A 19,563-nucleotide genomic window follows, 5' to 3' on the forward strand; every position below is an offset into this window, starting at 1 on the left:
CAGTTAGGAGGCAAAAGCAAATGGATCTCTATGAGTTCGAGGCCAGCCTGACCTACGTAGTGAGTTCTAGGTCACCCTGCTCTACATAATGAGTTCCAGGACAGCCTGATCTACATAGTGAGTTCCAGGACAGCCAGGGCTGCATAGGAAGACTGTGTCTCAAAAACAAATAAACAAAAATAAAAAGTGTAGAAAAGTCTGTACTTCCTTGGACAGTGTACTATGCATAATATACAAAGGTGATTTAAAAAAAAAAAAACAGCAGAAGGGAGAAGAGTGGGAAGGGGAATGTGGACGAGCACTAAGGCAGATGCCAGGAGGGTACAAGCTGATGGCCAGGTTTTGCCTAGGAGCTGATCTTAGCATTGTATAAACCAATAAAAATGTAAGAAGTTAGTGAAGCCAAGATGGAAAATAATTGCAAAGCTAGCAAGCAGGCCTAGCTTGTCAGTACCACCAGGAAAAATCACTCTGGATTGAGTGTTTAAGCTCTGGTGGGGAGACAGAAAGGCTTCTGAAGGCTTTCCAGGCAGGAGCCTTTATCTTACGATTTCATCTTGTGACTTGTAGAGCTAAGTGGACGGGAAGAAGCCTGGCAGACGCTGTCCATGTGTCTGCTCCATAAACAGGCATTGGCAGCCTGGTGTGGAACCTGGGGATGGAGTGGTAGGAACAGGAGGGCATCACAGGTCATAATCACTGTTCCACACCCCAAATTAGTGACAGGGATCATTCAGGGACAAATAGAGTACTGTCCTCTACTAGGTACCCAGAACTTCGTTTTCCCTAGGGCTATGTCTATGGCTACTGGAACATTCCAGCAGCTGCTGCTTTTTAGAGTCTGTGCTGGTTAGCTTTCTGTGATCTTGACACAATACAGAGTAATTTGGGAAGAAAAGGTCCCCATCATCATATTAACGTGTACACAAGCCTATGGGATGTATTCTTAATTAATGATTATGTGGAAGGTCCAGCCCACTGGGATGGGAGCATTTCTGGGCAGGCAGTCTTGGGTTGTATAAGAAGGTGGCTTAGCAGGGCCATGAGGAGCAAGCCAGTAAGCAGTGCTCCTCTAAGGCCTCTGCTTCAGTTCTTGCTCTGACTTCCCTTCATGGTGGACTATAAGGTAAAATAAACCCTTTCCCTCTCAAGTTGTTTTTGGTCAGTAGTCACCACAGTGGTACATTTAGAACCAAGACAGGGTACTTGTTTTCTGTTTACTCAGAAATGGGGTAAGTCTAGTGAGTTGTGTTTAGGTGCCTGTAATGCTTATTTTGAAGTCAGTTAATTCTTACATTTTCCATCCATGCCTGCTGTGCTAAATTTAATCCAGGCCCCTTGAGTTTAAAATATCAGTTTTACTGATTGATAACATATCAATCCTAAGAGAGAGTTGACCTTACTTATGTTACTTTCTCATTCAGACAAATGGACATCTACCTGGGAATGGAGATGTGTATCAAGAAAGGTTGGCACGTCTAGAAAACGACAAGGAATCCCTCGTTCTTCAGGCAAGTGGTACTTGAGGCCATTCCTTTCTCAGGACATGTGTCCTTGCAACTTTGAATCACATATATGTGCAACACCTGTATTAAGCACCTGTAGTAAACATGTCATCTAAGCAATATAACAACTGCTTATGTGCATTTACATTGTACTGGAAAACCTGTGGCTGAGAGTATAAGGAAGATGTGTGAGCTGTATGTGAACATACTGCTGTTCCATGAAGGGACTTGAGCATGCACACTGATATCTGCAGGGATTCTCGAACCAGCCACAGACAGATGCCAAGGGAAGACTGTACTTTCACAGACTACTGAAAATGAAACAATTTGTACAGCAGCCCAGCCAGCCACTGAAGGAAACAGCCAGTGCAGAAGAAGGCAGCTGTGGTGTCAGTGACTGTAATCCCAGGACTTAGAAGGCTGGGGCAGGAGATTTGCCATGAATTTGAGACCAACCTGGGATATAACCCCAGATCCTATCTTTTTTTTTTTTAAAGATTTATTTATTTATTAATTATATGTAAGTACACTGTAGCTGTCTTCAGACACTCCAGAAGAGGGAGTCAGATCTCGTTACAGATGGTTGGGAGCCACCATGTGGTTGCTGGGATTTGAACTCCAGACCTTCGGAAGAGCAGTCGGGTGCTCTTACCCACTGAGCCATCTCACCAGCCCTCTCAGGTCCTATCTTACAAACAAGAAGGGGGTGCTAGGTCAGCTCTCTGTACCTGGAGTGCGCAGGGCTGGCTGTGGCCAGCTTTGTCACCCAGTTCTCAGGAGCAGGTCAGACTTGAGATGATTTTGCCACTTGAGATGATTTTGTATGTCCCCTGCTGTCAGATCTGATTTTATATACATTTCAACTGGAAATCCAGATCTGTGAATTCCCGTAGTATAAAAATCTCTTGTCTGAATATATATTAACTTTCCATCTTTTAAAATGACACACAAACCGTACAGAGTAGCCGAGTGGAGCCTGCTGTTGGGGAGTACTATGCGGTACTTGCTTTTGCTTGCTTCCTCATGGTGTTCCTAAGTACAGAGAAAATGCCTTTATCTTTATGTTTCGAACGATGTGGATCAAAGAGTATTTATTCAGCTGGTATCCCAGGGGGAAGACTTGTAGATCTGCATGGAACCCTGGGGATGAGGGATGGGCTTCACTGTTTGTTTCCTGGGCATGTGGTGCAGTACCCTGGCTTTTTCCTTTTCCTCTTTGGTGTTGGGACCTGAACTCATGCTAAGTGCACCACAGCACTCTTCCTTTGCCCTTGCTTTGAACGCACTTGTGACCATGTTCATCTTGGAAGAGCTTGTAGAATTTGAGGTCTTTATTCACCTTTGCTCCTTTTTATTATTGATCCGTGAAATCTGCGTGGTCCTTTGTGCCTGTTTCCTCACTTCCTCTGTGGCTCCCGACTAGTAGTCTCTTACCATCGCCTTCAACATCAGATTTTCCTAATGACAACTGAAATGGTTTTAATGCGTAAAGAAACTGCAAATCTCTCATCAGCACCATGTTTCTCCTAAATTGAATAGGAATCCTTGGATCATAAGGCAGCATAGGGCTGCAGAGGCTGCCCGGTGGTAGAGAGCCTGCCTATCCTAGCATGCACAAGTCTTGGGCTTGATCCACACAAAGCGAAATATAAATAGCAAAGGGTAGGACCACTGTCCTCTTGTTAAGTTTGTGATGTTTTAAACCACCGTGAGTGATGGATCTTAGTCCTCATTCCAGTTAGAGAATGAGCCATGCTTTGGGGCCCAGAGCCTTTCAAACTCATAGCCTCTTGCTTTGATTTAATAGGTAAGTGTGTTGACAGACCAGGTGGAGGCTCAGGGAGAGAAGATTCGGGATTTGGAGTTCTGTCTTGAAGAGCACAGAGAGAAGCTGAATGCCACTGAAGAAATGCTGCAGCAGGTATGGGCCAAAGCTGGTGGGGGAGGGGATGCTGGATTGTGTTATCTGAGGTGCAACATTCCTGTCTTGTCTCAGCAGCAGTAAATTCCAGAATCCCTAGACTGTTTTGTTTGAAGTCTAGAGTAGCAGAGTCTAAAACCACAGAGACACACAACACTGTGCAGTTATGAGAGAACACAATATTACAGGAATTATAAGTTGATCTTTTGCGCTCATATTATTTCTAACTCTCAACCGTGAGATGAAAAATCACCATATGTGGCTTGTTAAGGCAAAACCTCATATATATATATGCGTCCCAGTGCGTACATGGGGCTTGTGGATGAAAAGCCTGTGATGCCGCAGAGACTGTATTTGGATGCAGAGTTGCTGCTGTTGAACATCAGTCTGTGCTATTGCCTGCCTTGACAGGCTCCGGACCTCCCTGTCCTCGTGATCTAGGCTTCCATGTTTCTAGAAACCCTGATAAATGAGGCTGATAAGCTCTTCTTCCTCAGGAGACTTTTGCAGGGACTGAACTCATGAGCATGTCTCCCAGTTCCTGATATAGCAGGCACCATGCACAGCACCATCAGTGCTGTCGTTGGGCTCAGGAGTCTGCCAGATGCGTCTCCCCGACACCCTGATGACACGTTGTAGTTCTGTTCAGAAGAGGTCACTAGATTAAGTGATCCTCAGCCGTGTGGTGTGTGGCAGTACTTCACCCACAGGCTACACTTAACCGTTGCCGCTCTGCCGTCACGACAGAAATGTGTAATGTAAAACTTGTGAACATCTGGAATCCTAACAGGAGCTTCTGAGTAGGACCTCCTTAGAGACACAGAAGCTGGAGCTGATGGCTGAGATCTCTAACTTGAAGTTAAAACTGACGGCCGTAGAGAAGGACAGGCTGGATTATGAAGATCGGTTCAGAGACACAGAGGTAAGTAGCGCATGCTCGCATGCTCGCATGCTCGTTCTGTCTCTTCCCTCCCTCCTCAGCCCTCACTGTGCTCCTTAGGGCAAGAGCACTGCTCAGTCTCTTCATCAGACTGATTAAGGCTTTTAACCCCCTTTGATGTTTGAGACATGGTTTCCCTGTGTAGCCTGGCTGTCCTGGAACTCACATTGTAGACTAGGCTGGCCTCGAACTCAGAAATCCACCTGCCTCTGCCTCCCGAGTGCTGGGATAAAGGCTTTTGCCACCACCATCTGGCTTTATTTTCCTGTAAGAGTCTGTTTAGACTTTTCCCTTTTCCTTACCCTCTCATCCCTAATAGAACAGTTGCTGTTGAACCTTCGTAGTAGCTGGGGCTGCAGGAGGATTGTTTCAGTGGTGGTGGGAGGAGGCTGTAGGGATGGGAACTAGGAGGCTGGATGGCGGATAGGAAGGGAGTTGAGGAGGCTGTCCACACTGTAGGAGGCGGAGTCTTACTTACCTGGTGCACTGTGCTTAGTTTAATCTGGTTATGAGGCTGGTTGTGAGGTTTTGCAGCAGGTGTTTGTCACGCCTTGTTTCTCCCTACTTCTGTCTTCTCCTGTGTTCTCATCCAGGGACCCTGAGAACCTCTAGAAAACACAATCCTTGATCATATCCTATGAAATAGTTTACACTGCTGATATAAGGGTGTACACATATTCACAGGATACATTACAGTATATTTGGTAATTTTACATTTATATTTAAAATAATCAAAATAGCATTCAGACGTTGAAACAGAATAGAATATGTACATGTTCTGGCTTAATGTCCCCTTAAAAATAAAACTTTTAGCTAGCTATTCTGCAATCCTGAATCGCTTAACACTGCCATAATTTTGAGAGTTTGGATGTTGGTTTCCAGGAAAATGTTGAAGTAAGTGGGGAACATTTATAGGTGTTTCCAAAACCTAGTGCGTTAAAATCTTTAAACCTTGAAGATTTGCGCCCCCTTCTGGTGTAGGCACAGATGGCTAAAATGCAGAGCTCTGAGTAGCGCCTGAGCTGATAAGTGTAGTAGTTTAGATTACATTGGTTTTTAAAAAGATTTTCTTTCCTTTTCTCTTTTTGCATTAAAGAGGTAGTTCCATATTTTCCAGCCCGACTTGTCTTGGGCATATCAAGCTTCTCACAGGTTGGAACTTCAGATTCATATTTAATCCATTGCCACCAAAAACAATTGGATAGTTTGTCTTTAAAAAAAAATAGGAAAATGGCCCCACTATGTAATTTGGTTTTCTATAATTCTTCCTTCATCTTTGCAGTCAGCACTAAAGGAAGGGGTAATGTTTATAGCAGTCCCTGCCGGGGGTTCAAAGCTGCCTGTTAACAATAGCAAAGCCTGAAAGATCAAAGGAAGGAAGGCCACTCCTGGCTTCTATGCAGGCAAGATAAGCTAGCAAGAGAAACCAATTCTTTTTAAACTTGAATTCAAATTATTTAAACAACTTTCACAAGTACATTTTTAAAATGGCAGTAGAAATGGTATACAATTATATTCTGTTATAAAATCATTTAGGCTTTTAAAATTTTACATGTATAAAATTATGTTATTGTATTAGATATATGAATATACTATATATATATATATATATATATATATATATATTAATTAGACCCTCATCTACCTTCATGTTGAGATTGTTGGCTTAAAGAAACTTAAGTTTATATTTTTATAGACTAGGCAAAAATTATAGAAATCTTTAAATAACTATAATGCATCACAGAAAAGAATTTTAAGGTTAATGGAAGAGAAAATACTCTAGTTTATATGAAAAGGTGGGGTCCATAGTTAGTTTTAATATAGAAGCAGATGCTAAGTGGCTTTGTTGGTGTTAGACAGCCTTCTGCATTAGTTGTGTTTCTGTGATGTTACAGTGAGCATGGAACATCAATTTGTCACAGCCTAGAACCACCTGTCAACAGTCCCAATTGAGTAATTCATCTTTGTCAGGTTGGTCTTTGTCAGGTTGTCAGGTGGACATGGTGTGAGGAATTGCCTTGACTTTCTTAACTGCTGTAGGCAGGTCCAGCTTATGGTGGGGCCTCCATCTTCTGCACGATATAGAAAAGCTAGGTGGACATGAGCCAGGTCAGTGAGGCAGTGAAGGAGCCAGCAAGCAGCACTCATCTGGTTCCTGGTTCCTGCTCCCAGGTCTCAGACTTGGTTTCCTGCCCTGGCTTCCCTCAGTAATGGACAGTGACCTGGAAGTATAATTCCTCCCCGCCTCCCCTCACCACACACACAAACACACACACACACACATACACACACACACACACACACACACACAGTCTGCTTTTGGTCAGATTGTGTCAGATCGTTTGATCACAGCAACAGGAAGAAAACAAGGACTCATCACTATAACAGATACCCAAGACAGCTTATAAAGAGACAGTTTTATTTTAGCCAACGGTTTTGGAGAGCATAGTCCATGAATAGTGGGCCTCATTGCTTTGAGATGGCGTTGAAGCAGCACATTATCATGACGTGCAGGCAGGAAGCAGAAAAGACGGCAAGGGGCTGGGGTCCCCAAATCCCTTTCGAGGGCATGCTCCTAATGGTCAAGAATCTCCCTGCAGACACTGCTGCTTCAAGGCTCCACAAACCTTCCAGCCCCACACTGGGGTCCTGGCCCACAGTTCTCACAATAGCATTTCTCTAGTCAAAGTCATAGCTACGTTTTTGTTTTCATAAGCACTTAGGGCAGAAGCACTAGAAGGTTAAGTTAGTATTTTAGTGGAAGTGTGCTTTGGCAGTTAGGGGTAAATTTCACTGGATCTCCCTTTATTAGGACTGGTTCTCAAACTCGTATCCAAGGAGCTGTGCTGGCTTAGGGCTTTCTGGCTACTCTTTTGGTGACTGTGCCATACCCTTTTCTAATTATTATTATTACTATTATTATTATTATTACAGGGGCTAATTCAAGAGATCAATGATTTGAGGCTAAAAGTCAATGAAATGGACGGTGAAAGACTTCAGTATGAAAAGAAGCTCAAGTCAACTAAAGTAAGTTTCTCTGGGGAAAAATGATGTTTTTTTTTTTTTTTAAACATGGTCTATTGTTCTATGAGAAATATTATTTAAAAGAAAGTGTTTTCCAACTGGTACACGGCAACACACATATCTCACAACTAAACCGTGTTTCTCCCAAGCTGGAGGTGCTTAGTTGACACGCTAGAGTTCTCAGTAAACCCAAGGCTTCACTAATCTGCCAGGACACAGCCTGTGGCATCTGGGTTAGCTGACCTTCTTTATGAACTGATGCTGTTTTCTTAGTTATTTAGCTTATCTTTTCTGCCTCGTTTTCTCTCATTCCTCTGTCTCTCTACCAGTCTCTAATGGCCAAACTCTCTAGCATGAAAATCAAGGTGGGTCAGATGCAGTATGAAAAGCAGCGGATGGAGCAAAAATGGGAGACCCTGAAGGTGTAGTAGACGTTGGCGGGAGCGGGCTGCCGCCTTGTGGCGTGTGTCGTTCTGCTGTGATAGTGTTTTCAGTAGCATGTGCATCCATTGCGTGTATGTGTGTCACCTGTCTGTTAAGAGTGCATACACCCAGATTAAAGGGACAACAAGAGTGCTAATGTAAATAGTAAACGGGCAGAGCATAAAAATGTCAGCTTATCAGCTTACTGCTTAGACTGTCTGACCCCTAAGTATCATAAGATAGTTGTTCAAAGTTCACCTGTGGAAGAATTCCGTCTCGTATGAACTGGAGCCTGCTCTCCTGTGAGGGGTCCCCGGAAGGCCAGTGTGTGTGCGTTCCTTATCACGACAGGGAAGAGAAGCCACTGCTCAGAAGCCCTGCAGGGAGAGGGGGCAGCACCTCTTTCAGGGATACTGAAAATTTCTGGACTTGGCTCCATCCTGTCTATCTTTACTATGAGTCAGGAGTACAGGGCCAACCTGGCCTCCTGGGTGGGTTTTTCATAACACTGAATGTATAGATAGCTGAATGAAGACTGAGAATAAATGCCACACTGAATAAAAGATGCCTGTTGCCATTGCATAACTAATTTCTGTGACAGATACAGCCTGAAAAATATAAATTTGCTAAACTAGTATTTTCTAAAGCCAGGCTGAGTTTTAAAATGTTAACAAATACATCAGGGCCTCAGACGCTCTTGCAGATTTCGTCATTTCAAAAGGAACACTCAAATCCTCACTTTCCATTGCCATAGGAGCCTGCCTTATTCAGTGATAAGAGTAAATTATCTACTTCATGATTTGGTCAGTCACCCCTGAATTGCCTCCCTGTGGCTACTGATGCCCAGGGACGATCCCAGAACCATGAGTGTCACCTTGAAATGCTGAGGGAACCAATCCAGCCTCTTTGAATTTGCTTTTTATTTTGCTTTTAAGACAAGTATCTAATTTGGTCATCTTCAACTAACTTGGTGAGACTTTGATTTAGCGCAGGCAGAACTTTAGAGAGTACTCGGTCTTGGTTATACTTCAACTTCTTACATTTACCCACAAACTTGAAACATTTACACTGCAATTATTACAAATTATTTATATTAATGGTGTTTATCCTTGCCTCTGTCTAATTTGTGTTTGCGTGTAAGTTTTTGTGGGTTTTTGTCTCATTCCTATAGTCTGAGTATTGATTTTTAAAGGGCTAATACCGCTTTATGCGTATTCCTTTTCTGCCATAGTCTACTGTTTTAAAATGAATTTATAATTTGTAGGACGAATTGGCATCTTTAAAAGAGCAACTGGAGGAGAAGGAATGTGAAGTAAAGAGGCTGCAGGAGAGACTGGTTTGTAAGGCGAAAGGAGAAGGGATCGAAGTCCTCGATCGAGGTAAGGCTGACTGTGGTACTCGATGGTTTCATTGTGATCCTGTAAACTGCAGGAGAGGATCTGCTGTTGGACAGTAGAACAACAACTCCAATGACATTTTAAACTCCAATGACATTTGGATCTGACCTCTGCAGCTCTAGCACGTGGAAATGGAAGCAGAAGGAATATAGGTTGATACCAGCCTGGGTGACACAGGGAGACCATGACTCAATTTAAAAAAAAAATCTTGAAATATAATATGTATAATGTCTGGCAGTCCTAGAATGTGTGTGTGTGTGTGTGTGTGTGTGTGTGTGTGTGTGTGTGTGTGTGTGTGTGTGCGTGCGTGCGTGCGTGTGTGTGTGTGTGTATGTATGTATGTATGTCTGTATGTAGCTAGCAGTTTCTGACTCATTTGGACAGATAGATTCTAGTTGGTGTAGTTTTGTCTCATGCCATGTAATGTATAGAAACAAGTTGCATTCTGCACATATTTCTTTATCCATCAGAAAACTCAGCGTTACAGAAGTAGATTTTCCTCCCTGGGTCTAGACATGAGTAAAATAACATTACAGGATGTTCAGAAATAGACCACAGCTTTAGGGTTGAATCTGTTGCTCACACACTGTACCAGGGAATCCATAATGCCATCTCACTTTCAGAGTTTAAGAACAGAATGGACTGCGTGAGTACATGTGACTAGACATGTCTTTGGGGTGCTGCCCACACAGAGTCAGGGACTAGAGCCAGTATGAACTGCTCATTGTCACCGTGGGACCAGCTGAGTCCACAGTCTGAGTACGAGGTTTAGACACCTCATGGCAGTCTGACCCTGATACTGACTTGTGTCAGCAGTGGACCTGTCTCCTTGAACAGGGGACACACTGTTTCAGTGGTATTGGACCTGAGTGCATAAGTGAATAGCACGTGGAAATGGAAGCAGAAATAATATAGGTTGGACACCAGCCTGGGTGACACAGGGAGACCATGACTCAACTTAAAAAAAGAAAAAAATCTTGAAATGTTAGTTTGATACCTGGTACTCAGGAGGACCAGGTATCAAACTAACATTTGGGAAAACCCACCAGAGTGACATTAGCCAGTCCACATCATGGTTGGTTGACCCTGAGGCCTAATGTCCACAAAGAAGCAGCGAGGTTCAGAAGGACGAAACTCGGGTGTAGCGCCTCGGCCAACCGCACAGCAGTTCTTCCCGAGGCTCCAGCACTGCTTCCTGCATCTGCCAGCCTCAGAGTCGTGTGGGAGTGCTTCGTGTTCTGGGTTGTTCATGAGATTAGAGTCCCAGCATTTATGTAAAAGGAAACCAACTACTAGTACTTGTAGGATAGTGTTTTGTTATAATAGATGCTAACTCCCAATCTGATGGGTTTTCCTGTACAGATGAAAATATTAAAAAGAAGCTCAAAGAGAAAAGTAAGGCTTTGGTGTGTCTCCATCAGCTTCTCATTCGTCGTCAGAGCCACTTCACTCTTTGCATGATCTAAGCATCTCTGTCCACAGAAGTGCAGCTGCTTCATCCATAGCCCCTCATTTCTGCACAGGGTACAAGACAGAGGCTAGACAGACAGGCCATAAAGCAAGGAGGAAAAGATCATCTTACAGGTGTTTGTTGCAGCCTGTTCACTTCCCAGAGTGCAGCAGGACACAGAGGAGTGAGCTCAGAAAGTGTGCTCTCTGTGTGCAGGTGGCGTAGGCACAGAAGAGAAGGCAGCTCATTACTCAAGTCACCACAGCAGAGCTTGTGGGTGAGCTTCGCTGGGTCTGCACTGAAACTCATTGTTTAGCTGAGGTCCACATTAGAAGATTTATGGAGCCTGGACTATTGAATGCACATAAAGATAAATCCTTACTAACCACAGAGAGTGAATTATTAGGTTAAAGAAACTTGCTTGAAACAAACAAACAACAAACAACAAACCTCAGCAATTCCTACTTGAAAATGTATCAGTGAGTTTTATAAAGTTACTAAAATGTTTTCCCCTTCAGAAGCTGGTAACTTCAGGTGAATATTTCCCTGTTTCCATATTTTAACCGTAGGTTCGCTTTGGGGTTAAATGGTCGTTTTTACTAAAGTGTTTGGCTATCAGACTTTAAGGAAGTCACGTTGTGCGTGCTGTGGTTTGTTATGTCTCGATTTTTGTGTTAAAATGGTGTTAGAAGTGAGGCTTATAGATGAAGCAAGGTACTCTTCCTTCTGTGGCACTGCAGCCGGCTTCTCAGCTTGACACTCATGTGGGCACCACACTGCTCAGTCTCTCAGCATAGCCTCTCCAGCTTGGTTATGACAGCACTGTCCCTCCGCCTTGGTCATTGTGAATACCATCCGTCCATTGCTCTCACCCACTGCCCACGGCTTCATTTTTTTTTTTTTTTTTTGGAAAACTCAGTGCTGTCATTGCGGCTGTGCCCACCTTTCATCCTCAGTGTTTAAAGGAAGACTTCTCTAAGAGGGGGTATCTCCCTCCCTGCCCACGCTGTTATTTTCCTGTTATCACAGCTGTGTGGGCAGGGTAGTCAGCGCCATCCTTTATTGTTCCTAAAGGAGGATCATTGCCACTCGTACCTTGGAACTTGTCAGGCAGAAGAGCAAGTGTCTTCCCACACAGGTTAGCTGCCTCTAACAATGTCGCTGTGTTCTAACAATGTCGTATGCTTTCAGACATTGAAGTACAGAAAATGAAGAAGGCAGTGGAGTCTCTGATGGCAGCGAATGAAGAAAAGGTACCAAGTGAGACTCAGATATTGCGCTTTGTCTGTGCTCTGCAGCATCCTGGCTGGTCCACGCAGACCTTGACTTACCTTTAGCTGGACAGGACATTAAGGGACCTTCCTTGTCTCTCCTGCCTGAGTGTGCACAGGCTCAGTGATGACATTGTGACTGTGGCTGTGTGCACACAGTAGAGGCCAGCACTCAGGTTCCAATGAAATCCCCATGCCCTTTCCCCTTCTGAATTTAGGAAATGTTTAGGCCATTGGGCTTCCTTATTTTCAGATGAGAAGAGAAATGGTACAGTCTGGAAATCCTAGGCTAACACGACTTCTGAAGGGTGGAGCTCCAACTTCACAGAGGTGCACACAGCCACAGAGAGAAGGAAGGCACCAGCACTACTGTGAAATCATAGTTACTTTCTTTATATTCCTGACTTCTTTTACATCTGAAAGTGTCTTGCCTTTCCTGAAAGGTGAAATAACAGACACAGGCCAGGTCCCTGGATCATTCTTGGCCTTTGTCTTCAGTGCGTTGGCCTAATGCCTGTGTCACTAGGGCTTTTCGCTGTGGTCAGTTTTCCTCACCCGTATTTGGCTTTCATCCTGCTAGAAGCATGGGGCGGTGTCTTTCTCACGATCTACCTGACCTGATCCTGGCTGCCTAACAACCACTGGGTTCGGCTTATAACGTCAGTGCTGCTTTCTCCTGTGTCCCTTAGGGAATGGAACAAAGGGACAAGTCCCAGAAAAGACTAATTCCAAGGAGGACAAAACTGCAGAATGCCAAGAGATAGCTATTCTTCCTCATCACAACTTCTCCGCCCACTGCCCCCAAGTTCTAGGTTACAGTTGCCACATCCGATCTCTGTGTGGAGGATGCCGGGGTTCTGAACTCTAGAATTTTATCGACTGGCATCAAACACAAGTCATCAGACTTGATGCCTGCTCTTTCACCACTGAGCTATCACTGGCCCTGATATTTTTCTTTTTTGTTAAGTGCTGTTATATCAGTTAGGGTTTTAAAGCAGACGAGTAAAAGAATATGTAACATCACACGTTCTGGTTCTGTCTCTGAAACACACAGGAAAAATATAGGCATTGCCCCTTTTGCTGAAGTTTAGAAATACTTTTCAGATAGCATACACCATTCACAGGTGCTTCTCTGACTGTTTTGAAAGTGGTGACGCTTTACTCAATTCACAGGAGCGGAAAATAGAAGACCTGCGGCAGTGCCTGAGCAGGTACAGGAAAATGCAGGACCCAGCAGTTCTGGCCCAAGGTAATATAATAATGCAGACGGCTCTCTGGAGGCCTTCCTACTTCAGTCTGTTTTAACCAGCCATAGACTTACACATTTAGACCCAGCGTTTTACAGAGTTCATGTGCATTATTCCAGATCACGTGGCTCATTTGTTTATTGATGGTAGCGTCAGGCAACTATCCTGTAAGGATGCACTCAGCTGGTGGGTACATTGTTGTAGTTGTATGCCTCAGCCAGAGTAGCTCCCAGAAAAGCATTCTATAGAGCAGGAACTACAGCCCTTGTCAAGAACCTGGAGTGTTTTAGAAGGAAGGGCAGTGTCTGGAGAGTTCTGAGGGGTGGGGAGGGTGTGGCGTGTTGATGACATGAGAGGAATCTCAGAAGGGTTGGGCTGGGTGTCTGCTCATAAACAAGAATCCAGTGAGGCTTTGCTTTGTGTTGTTGGTCCTAGGGCAGTGGTCCTCACCACTCCTCTTGCTGCGACCCTTTAGTGCAGCTCTTCGTGCTGTGGTGACCCATTTCTTAACTCCTTTAGCTACTGTTATGAATTGTAATGTAAACCTGATATGGAGGCCATCATATGCCACCCCTGTGAAAGGGTTGTGGACACCATGTTGAGAACCCCTGTCCTAGGGATTGAACCTAGGGCTTTGCACATACTAGGCAAGTATCCTACCATTGAGCTACGTCCCAGCCTGGGTAAAGGGCTGAGTAACAAGTTTGCAGTGTAACCTTTGCCGGGTGGGGGGGTTGGGTGGGGGGAGGTTACGAGGGACATCAGTATCTAGAGCAGGGGGAGCAAATCCAGACTCCTGCGAGTCCAGTGGGTCTCGATTCACCCGATAGATTCATGCTGTGATATGCCGAATTAGATGAGGGGCATGGAGCAAAGGAAATAAATCAACAAAGGTAGACACTTGGGGCTAAAGCACCAGGTAGGTGATGGTGGCCAAGGAGTGTGAGTTCCTCTTGGAACACATGCAGTTCTTCTGCCTTCCCTGCGGATGACCGTTTTCAAACCTAGTCTGAGAGTTATTTGAAACATACAGGATGTTAGAGCTTGTTGACTGTGAGCATGCAGGTAGTCATCACCCTAAAGATGATAAGCGCCAAAACCATGCCTTTAAAGAGCTGTTTTAGTTAGGGTTTCTTTACTGAGGAAACACCATGACTAAAAGCAGCTTGCGGAGGAAAGCCTTTATTTCAGCTTACAATTACAGAGGAAAGTCAGGGCAGGCACTCAACAGGACATGGAACCTGGAGGCAGGAGCTGATGCGGAGGACGTGGAGGATGCTGCTATCTGGCTTGCTCTTCATGGCTTGCTCAGCCTGCTTTCTTATACACCCTCAGGACTAGCAGCCCAGGGTTGGCACCACACACGATGATCTGGCCCTCCCACATCAATCACTAATCAAGCCTGCCCATAGCCTAATCTAGTGAAGGCATTTTCTCAATTGGTATTGTCTCTTCCCAAATGATTCTAGCACCAGCGTCAAGTTGATATAAACACTAGCCGGCAAAGAGATAACTATGAAATACTCAAGAATTTGACATTTTATTTTTAAAATTAACTAATTTTTTATTGCTTGGGATCTGCCTCGCGCATCCTAGTCAAATCCTCTGCTACTGAGCTGTACTCTCGGGTGTTTTAATTCTGATGAACTCATGAATCAAAAGAAAAACTCTGCTTTGGGCCAGGAGATTCGAGACAAACAAACAAATAACTCTTTTTCTATTCATAAGGACTAATCAAGTTCCATGAGGGACACCAAAGATAACTTGTGAGCCACATCACTGGCCCTGTGAGGAGCCAGGGCTTCTCACTGATTGATGCTGGAGTTCACTGACTGTCTAGATTACCCTGTCTAAGGCTATATAGATCACCATGCCTGGCTTTTAAAGATTTGTTTTATTTATGTATATGTGTGTGGTTATATGTATGCCACATTTGTGCAAGTGCCTGAGGAGGCCAGAAGGGGGTGTCAGATCCCTGGAGTTGTAAGCTGCCTAGTTTAGGGGCCAGAAACCAAATCCAGGCCTTCTTCATGTTCAGTGTATGCTCCTGGCCTCTGGGCCACCTCCCAGCCCATGCCCAGCTTTCATGCAGGCCCTATGCTTACACGGCAGCACTTGACTGGTTGGACCTCTCCAGCCCCCATGTAGTAGTTTGAAATCAGATATAATATGATATGTTCACAAGTCATGAACATCATGCCCTGCTACAGTGAAGAATTCTATAAAAGGTGATTTCTCTCTCCATAAGACAGACATATTTACTTAATCTTCACAAAACTCTTAGCAACACTTAAAATCTTGTAAAGTTAGGATAAAATTCTACTAAAACCTCAATTTAAGAGTTACGGTTAGATTGGGAGAGATGGCTCAGTGGTTAAGAGCATTTGCTGCTCTTACAGAGGACTGGAGTTTGGCTCTCAGCACCCAGTCTGGCAGCCCACAACCACCTGTAACTACAGTTCCAACTGATCCAACACCTTCTTCTGGCCTCTGTGGACACATTGACACATGTGGCATACATACACACATACTTCCAAAAAATAAAATAAATCTTTAAAAAAATTATGGTGAAGTTGGGCATGCCTATAGTCTAAGCACTTTAGAAGCTGAGTCAATTTTTGATGCTAGCCTGGGCTATGCTGTAGGAAGACAATTGTGGGGGGCAAAGAAACAAAACAGCCTTGTTAAACTCTTTAGATAGGTTTATGGTTTGCCAATTGGCATTATTTAGAGATAAGAGGTTTTAAAAGCATTCTTTCCATTTCTAGCATTGTGTTCTACAGTTAACCCTTTACATCTTGACTGATGCTAAAACTTTTTCAAGCTTAGTGCTTTTGGATATTTGGTTTCTTTTTTCTGTCAAGCCTTTCCTACTTTAAAACGGCATCAAAGGATTGTTTTGAAGGATCAGCTGTCATTTTTTTTATCATGCTTTTCATTTTGTGTATTTCCCGAAGCACAACAGTGATAAGAAGTACCATGTCTAAACGGCGACACTGTTGTTACCCAGAGTTAGATAGTCACACTGGGATAGACAGGTACATAGGTGGGTAGATACATAGAGTAGATAGGTAGGTAGGTAGTTAGGTGATAGGTAGTATATATATAGGTAAGTAGGTAGCTAGATGATAAGTAAGTTAGGTAATAGACAGACAGACAGACAGACAGACAACTTATGTGGGATAGGGTCTTACGTAGCCCAAGCTGGCTTTGAACTTGTTATGTAGCTGAGGATGACCTTGAACTCCTGATTCTTCTGCTCTCACCTTCTGAGTGCTAGGATTAAAGTTACACATCACCAAACAGGGCTAAACTAATACTTATGAAGCCTAAAAAGAATTAAAACAGAATTACAGCCAGCTCTTGAGTCCCGGAGCTTAGTTGCTTGCAGTTTAAGATGCTATATCCTGTGTTCTGTGTTGCTAATTTACATATGATGACAGGAGGAAGGCCTGTGTTTGCTTATACTTTGGCTGGCACTATAGCTCAGTGGTACAGTATATGTTCAAGAAAAAGAGAAATGCATCATTCCCATTCTTCCAAAAGTGGACTGCATGGTCACCTGCTTTTTCTTTTCCAGGTCAGGATAGTGAGTGTGAGGGCCTGTTCCATTCCAGCTCTATCTCCACCCTGTTGGATGCACAGGGTTTTAGTGATCTGGAGAGAAGCACTTCTTCTACGCCAGGAATGGGGTCTCCCAGCAGGGACCTGCTCCACACGAGTGCTCCAGAAGAGGTACGTGTGGGATTCTGACACTTTATGTTGACGGGGCAGTGCCTATACTGCTGTATACATCGCCAGTGCTGTGTGATGTGGGTTCTTTCCAGCAGTATTACCCACTGGTCTATTCTGGTAGCTTTTGTGTACTGTTGGTCTCTTTTCATTTTTAAATGTGTGCTTCCCTCTTTTTAATAAATGCCTTGGACAAAGTTAAAATTGCTTATAAAACTCAGTAAGAACAAGACAGGTAGGTTGACTTGTGCCTATAATTTCAGCTGCTGAAGAGGCAGAACATTCCTTGGTTAGAAACTTGAGAGCAGCCTAGAAGGACCCCAGTCTAAAAAAAAAAAAAAAGTGATCATCTTTGAGGTGGATACCCCAAAATATGAGATTATAGTTTATTTTTCAAAGACAGAGTACAAACAAGTCAGGTGAGGGTAAATAAGATTAAATCTAGTTTTGATGTTTCTGATGACTCAAAGTTTTTAGGCTTGGAAAAAGCAATCAGAGGGCATTGGAGTTTATTCACTTCCGTTCATGAAGGCTTCAGGAGCACCTGTTCATTATCTACTATCCAGCGCCAAACTGGCTGGATTGTCATCTTCCTGAGGAGCCTGCAGGGTGGGCAGCATTCAGCAGGAACACCTCAGCTCTGTCACTCAGCTCAGGAGCAGCAAGCAGCTTCTCACTGCAGTACCTGGTTGTTGAGGCAACCTGATACCTGAACCCTGTTCCACTGTACCCAGGCTGGACACCCCCCCCAACCCCTGAGAAGACCAGGTTTGCATCCCCTGACACGTGGCATCATTGGCATGCATCCCTGCTGCAGTCACAGGCCAAGCAGACTCACAGTGAGCAGACTGTCTCTAGTGTCTCAGTGATGTCACAGTGAAAAGAAGACATGGTGCCACCATTTTGGAAAATAGTCACCGTTTCACCTCCTAGGTGAATCAGTTTGCACCCTTCTCACATATAAAAGTCAGCCTTTCCTTCTCCACAGTTCTGCAGATGTCCCTCCCAGGAGCATCGTCCATTCAGGTTGATGCATAGGGGGGCCCCTCAGTAGTTCCTAGAGTATCATTCCAAACAACATACAGAGCTGGGAGCAAAGCAGTTCTCTGTACCCACATACCCAGCGCGTGTGGTGAGTCAGGAACAGGGTGACTTCTGTTGACACTCCTGCTTTTTTAAAAAGGGAAGAACGGAGGCGCCTGGTCATCCCTAGTCCATAACAGTCCAGCCCACTAGGCAGATGATGTCGCTTCTGTCTTAGAGACCACTTTTAGGCTCACCACTCTTCACTCCAAGTCTGCTTTCTTTTCCCCTCTGAGTATTTTCAGATGAATGTTGTCTCAGCTCTGCAAAGTGCCGTTGAGGTCCAGAGCATCCTTTAATTTCCTGTGGTGCCTATCCATTCGAGCCTGATTTTGGTGCATTGCCTTTAACAGTCAGAATCCTCCGCATTGAGAGCTTGTCCACACCTTCCTTGCAGCGTCCCAGGGCTAAGCTCCCTGCATGGCTGCTGGACTGCTGATCATGTGTAGTCTGATCAAGGCAGCAGTGTTCAGTCGTCCACAGCCTCAGGAGCCCAGGACTCCCCCAGTGCAGATTGGTCTTTGCTTTGGAGTCACTCCTTAACTTTAGTTTAATTGCTATCTGGAGCGACTAGGAAGTAGGAATGTCCTGCTCAACTCAACAACAGGCTCACTGTGTGCAACAGTTGCTTCCTCTCGACAGCTTCCCTCTCTTGTTTTCTTTCTCTCCTAGCTGTGGTTGATAATCCCACAACGAAACAGTAATGTTTGGTGATGAGTCTCCTTTTCTAGTACTTTTTATCTTTCCCCCTTTGCATGAGTACACTACACTGAGCTACATCTCTAGTCCTGAGCAAGTAAAAACTGAGTTGAATGAAAATTAATTCAAAGAGAAAACAACATAACACTTAAATGTTAGAAAGTACTAAAATAGTTCATCAATCAAGATATTAATTATGAAATAAGATACAGGGGAAGTTTCCTGCTTGTTAAATATGTTTGTATTATATTGAATTTATATTGAAAGGTGGGAAAACCAAACTTTGTTTTATTTTTGAGTCAGAGGCTCACTTTGTTGTTCAGGCCAGCATAGTGATCCTCCTGACTCAGCCTTCCAAAAAATAACCTTTGACAGTGTGCACATTTAGAGAGGAATCGCTTGTATATGTAGAATATACTGAATTGTTCTTCAGTCTTTGCTACATGAATCTCAGTTTAAAAATTTGTTTTTATTTATTTTGTGTGTATGAGTCTTTTTTCTGAATGTCTGTACACTGCTGCATGCAGTTCCCAAAGAGGTCAGAAGAGGGCACCAGATCCCCTGGAACTGGAGTTAACAGACACCGTGCCCACCATGCTGGGAATTGGAACACCATCCCTAGGAAGAGCAACCAGTGCTCTTAACTGTTGAGCTATGTCTGCACACCTTGTGAATTCCAGCTTAATGATGTGTAGTTTGTCATAAATGATGGTTCCGAACTGAATAAAAATAGCATGAAAAATAAAAATAAAAATTAATAGAATGCAACCAGAGTTTTGAAGAAAACCAGGAAGAAAAATTAAACTGAAACATTAAAGTTTGACACAGAAATCAAGAGAACAGGTCTATGTGTTACTGTATTTTCCCCACG

General features: G+C 43.9%; 1 protein-coding gene across 18 annotated transcripts in view; it reads left to right on the plus strand.

Moving 5' to 3' along the window:
* Ppfibp1 (PTPRF interacting protein, binding protein 1 (liprin beta 1)) overlaps positions 1-19,563 on the plus strand; it is a 145,417-nt gene that overhangs the window by 102,481 nt on the left and 23,373 nt on the right. For 7 of the 18 annotated variants that reach the window (XM_011241625.2, XM_011241624.2, XM_006507098.4 and 4 more), the window contains 10 exons: positions 1,425-1,511; positions 3,313-3,426; positions 4,217-4,348; positions 7,301-7,393; positions 7,720-7,812; positions 9,078-9,192; positions 10,573-10,605; positions 11,852-11,913; positions 13,105-13,180; positions 16,759-16,913. In XM_011241625.2, the coding sequence (XP_011239927.1) occupies positions 1,425-1,511; positions 3,313-3,426; positions 4,217-4,348; positions 7,301-7,393; positions 7,720-7,812; positions 9,078-9,192; positions 10,573-10,605; positions 11,852-11,913; positions 13,105-13,180; positions 16,759-16,913 (960 nt within the window). The remainder of the gene's footprint in view (positions 1-1,424; positions 1,512-3,312; positions 3,427-4,216; positions 4,349-7,300; positions 7,394-7,719; positions 7,813-9,077; positions 9,193-10,572; positions 10,606-11,851; positions 11,914-13,104; positions 13,181-16,758; positions 16,914-19,563) is intronic. The other 11 variants (XM_006507103.3, XM_011241629.2, XM_011241628.2 and 8 more) reach the window with 3 other exon arrangements.

This window comes from Mus musculus, chromosome 6, assembly GCF_000001635.26.
Source record: "Mus musculus strain C57BL/6J chromosome 6, GRCm38.p6 C57BL/6J".
In the NCBI taxonomy this organism is placed as follows: Eukaryota; Metazoa; Chordata; class Mammalia; order Rodentia; family Muridae; genus Mus; species Mus musculus.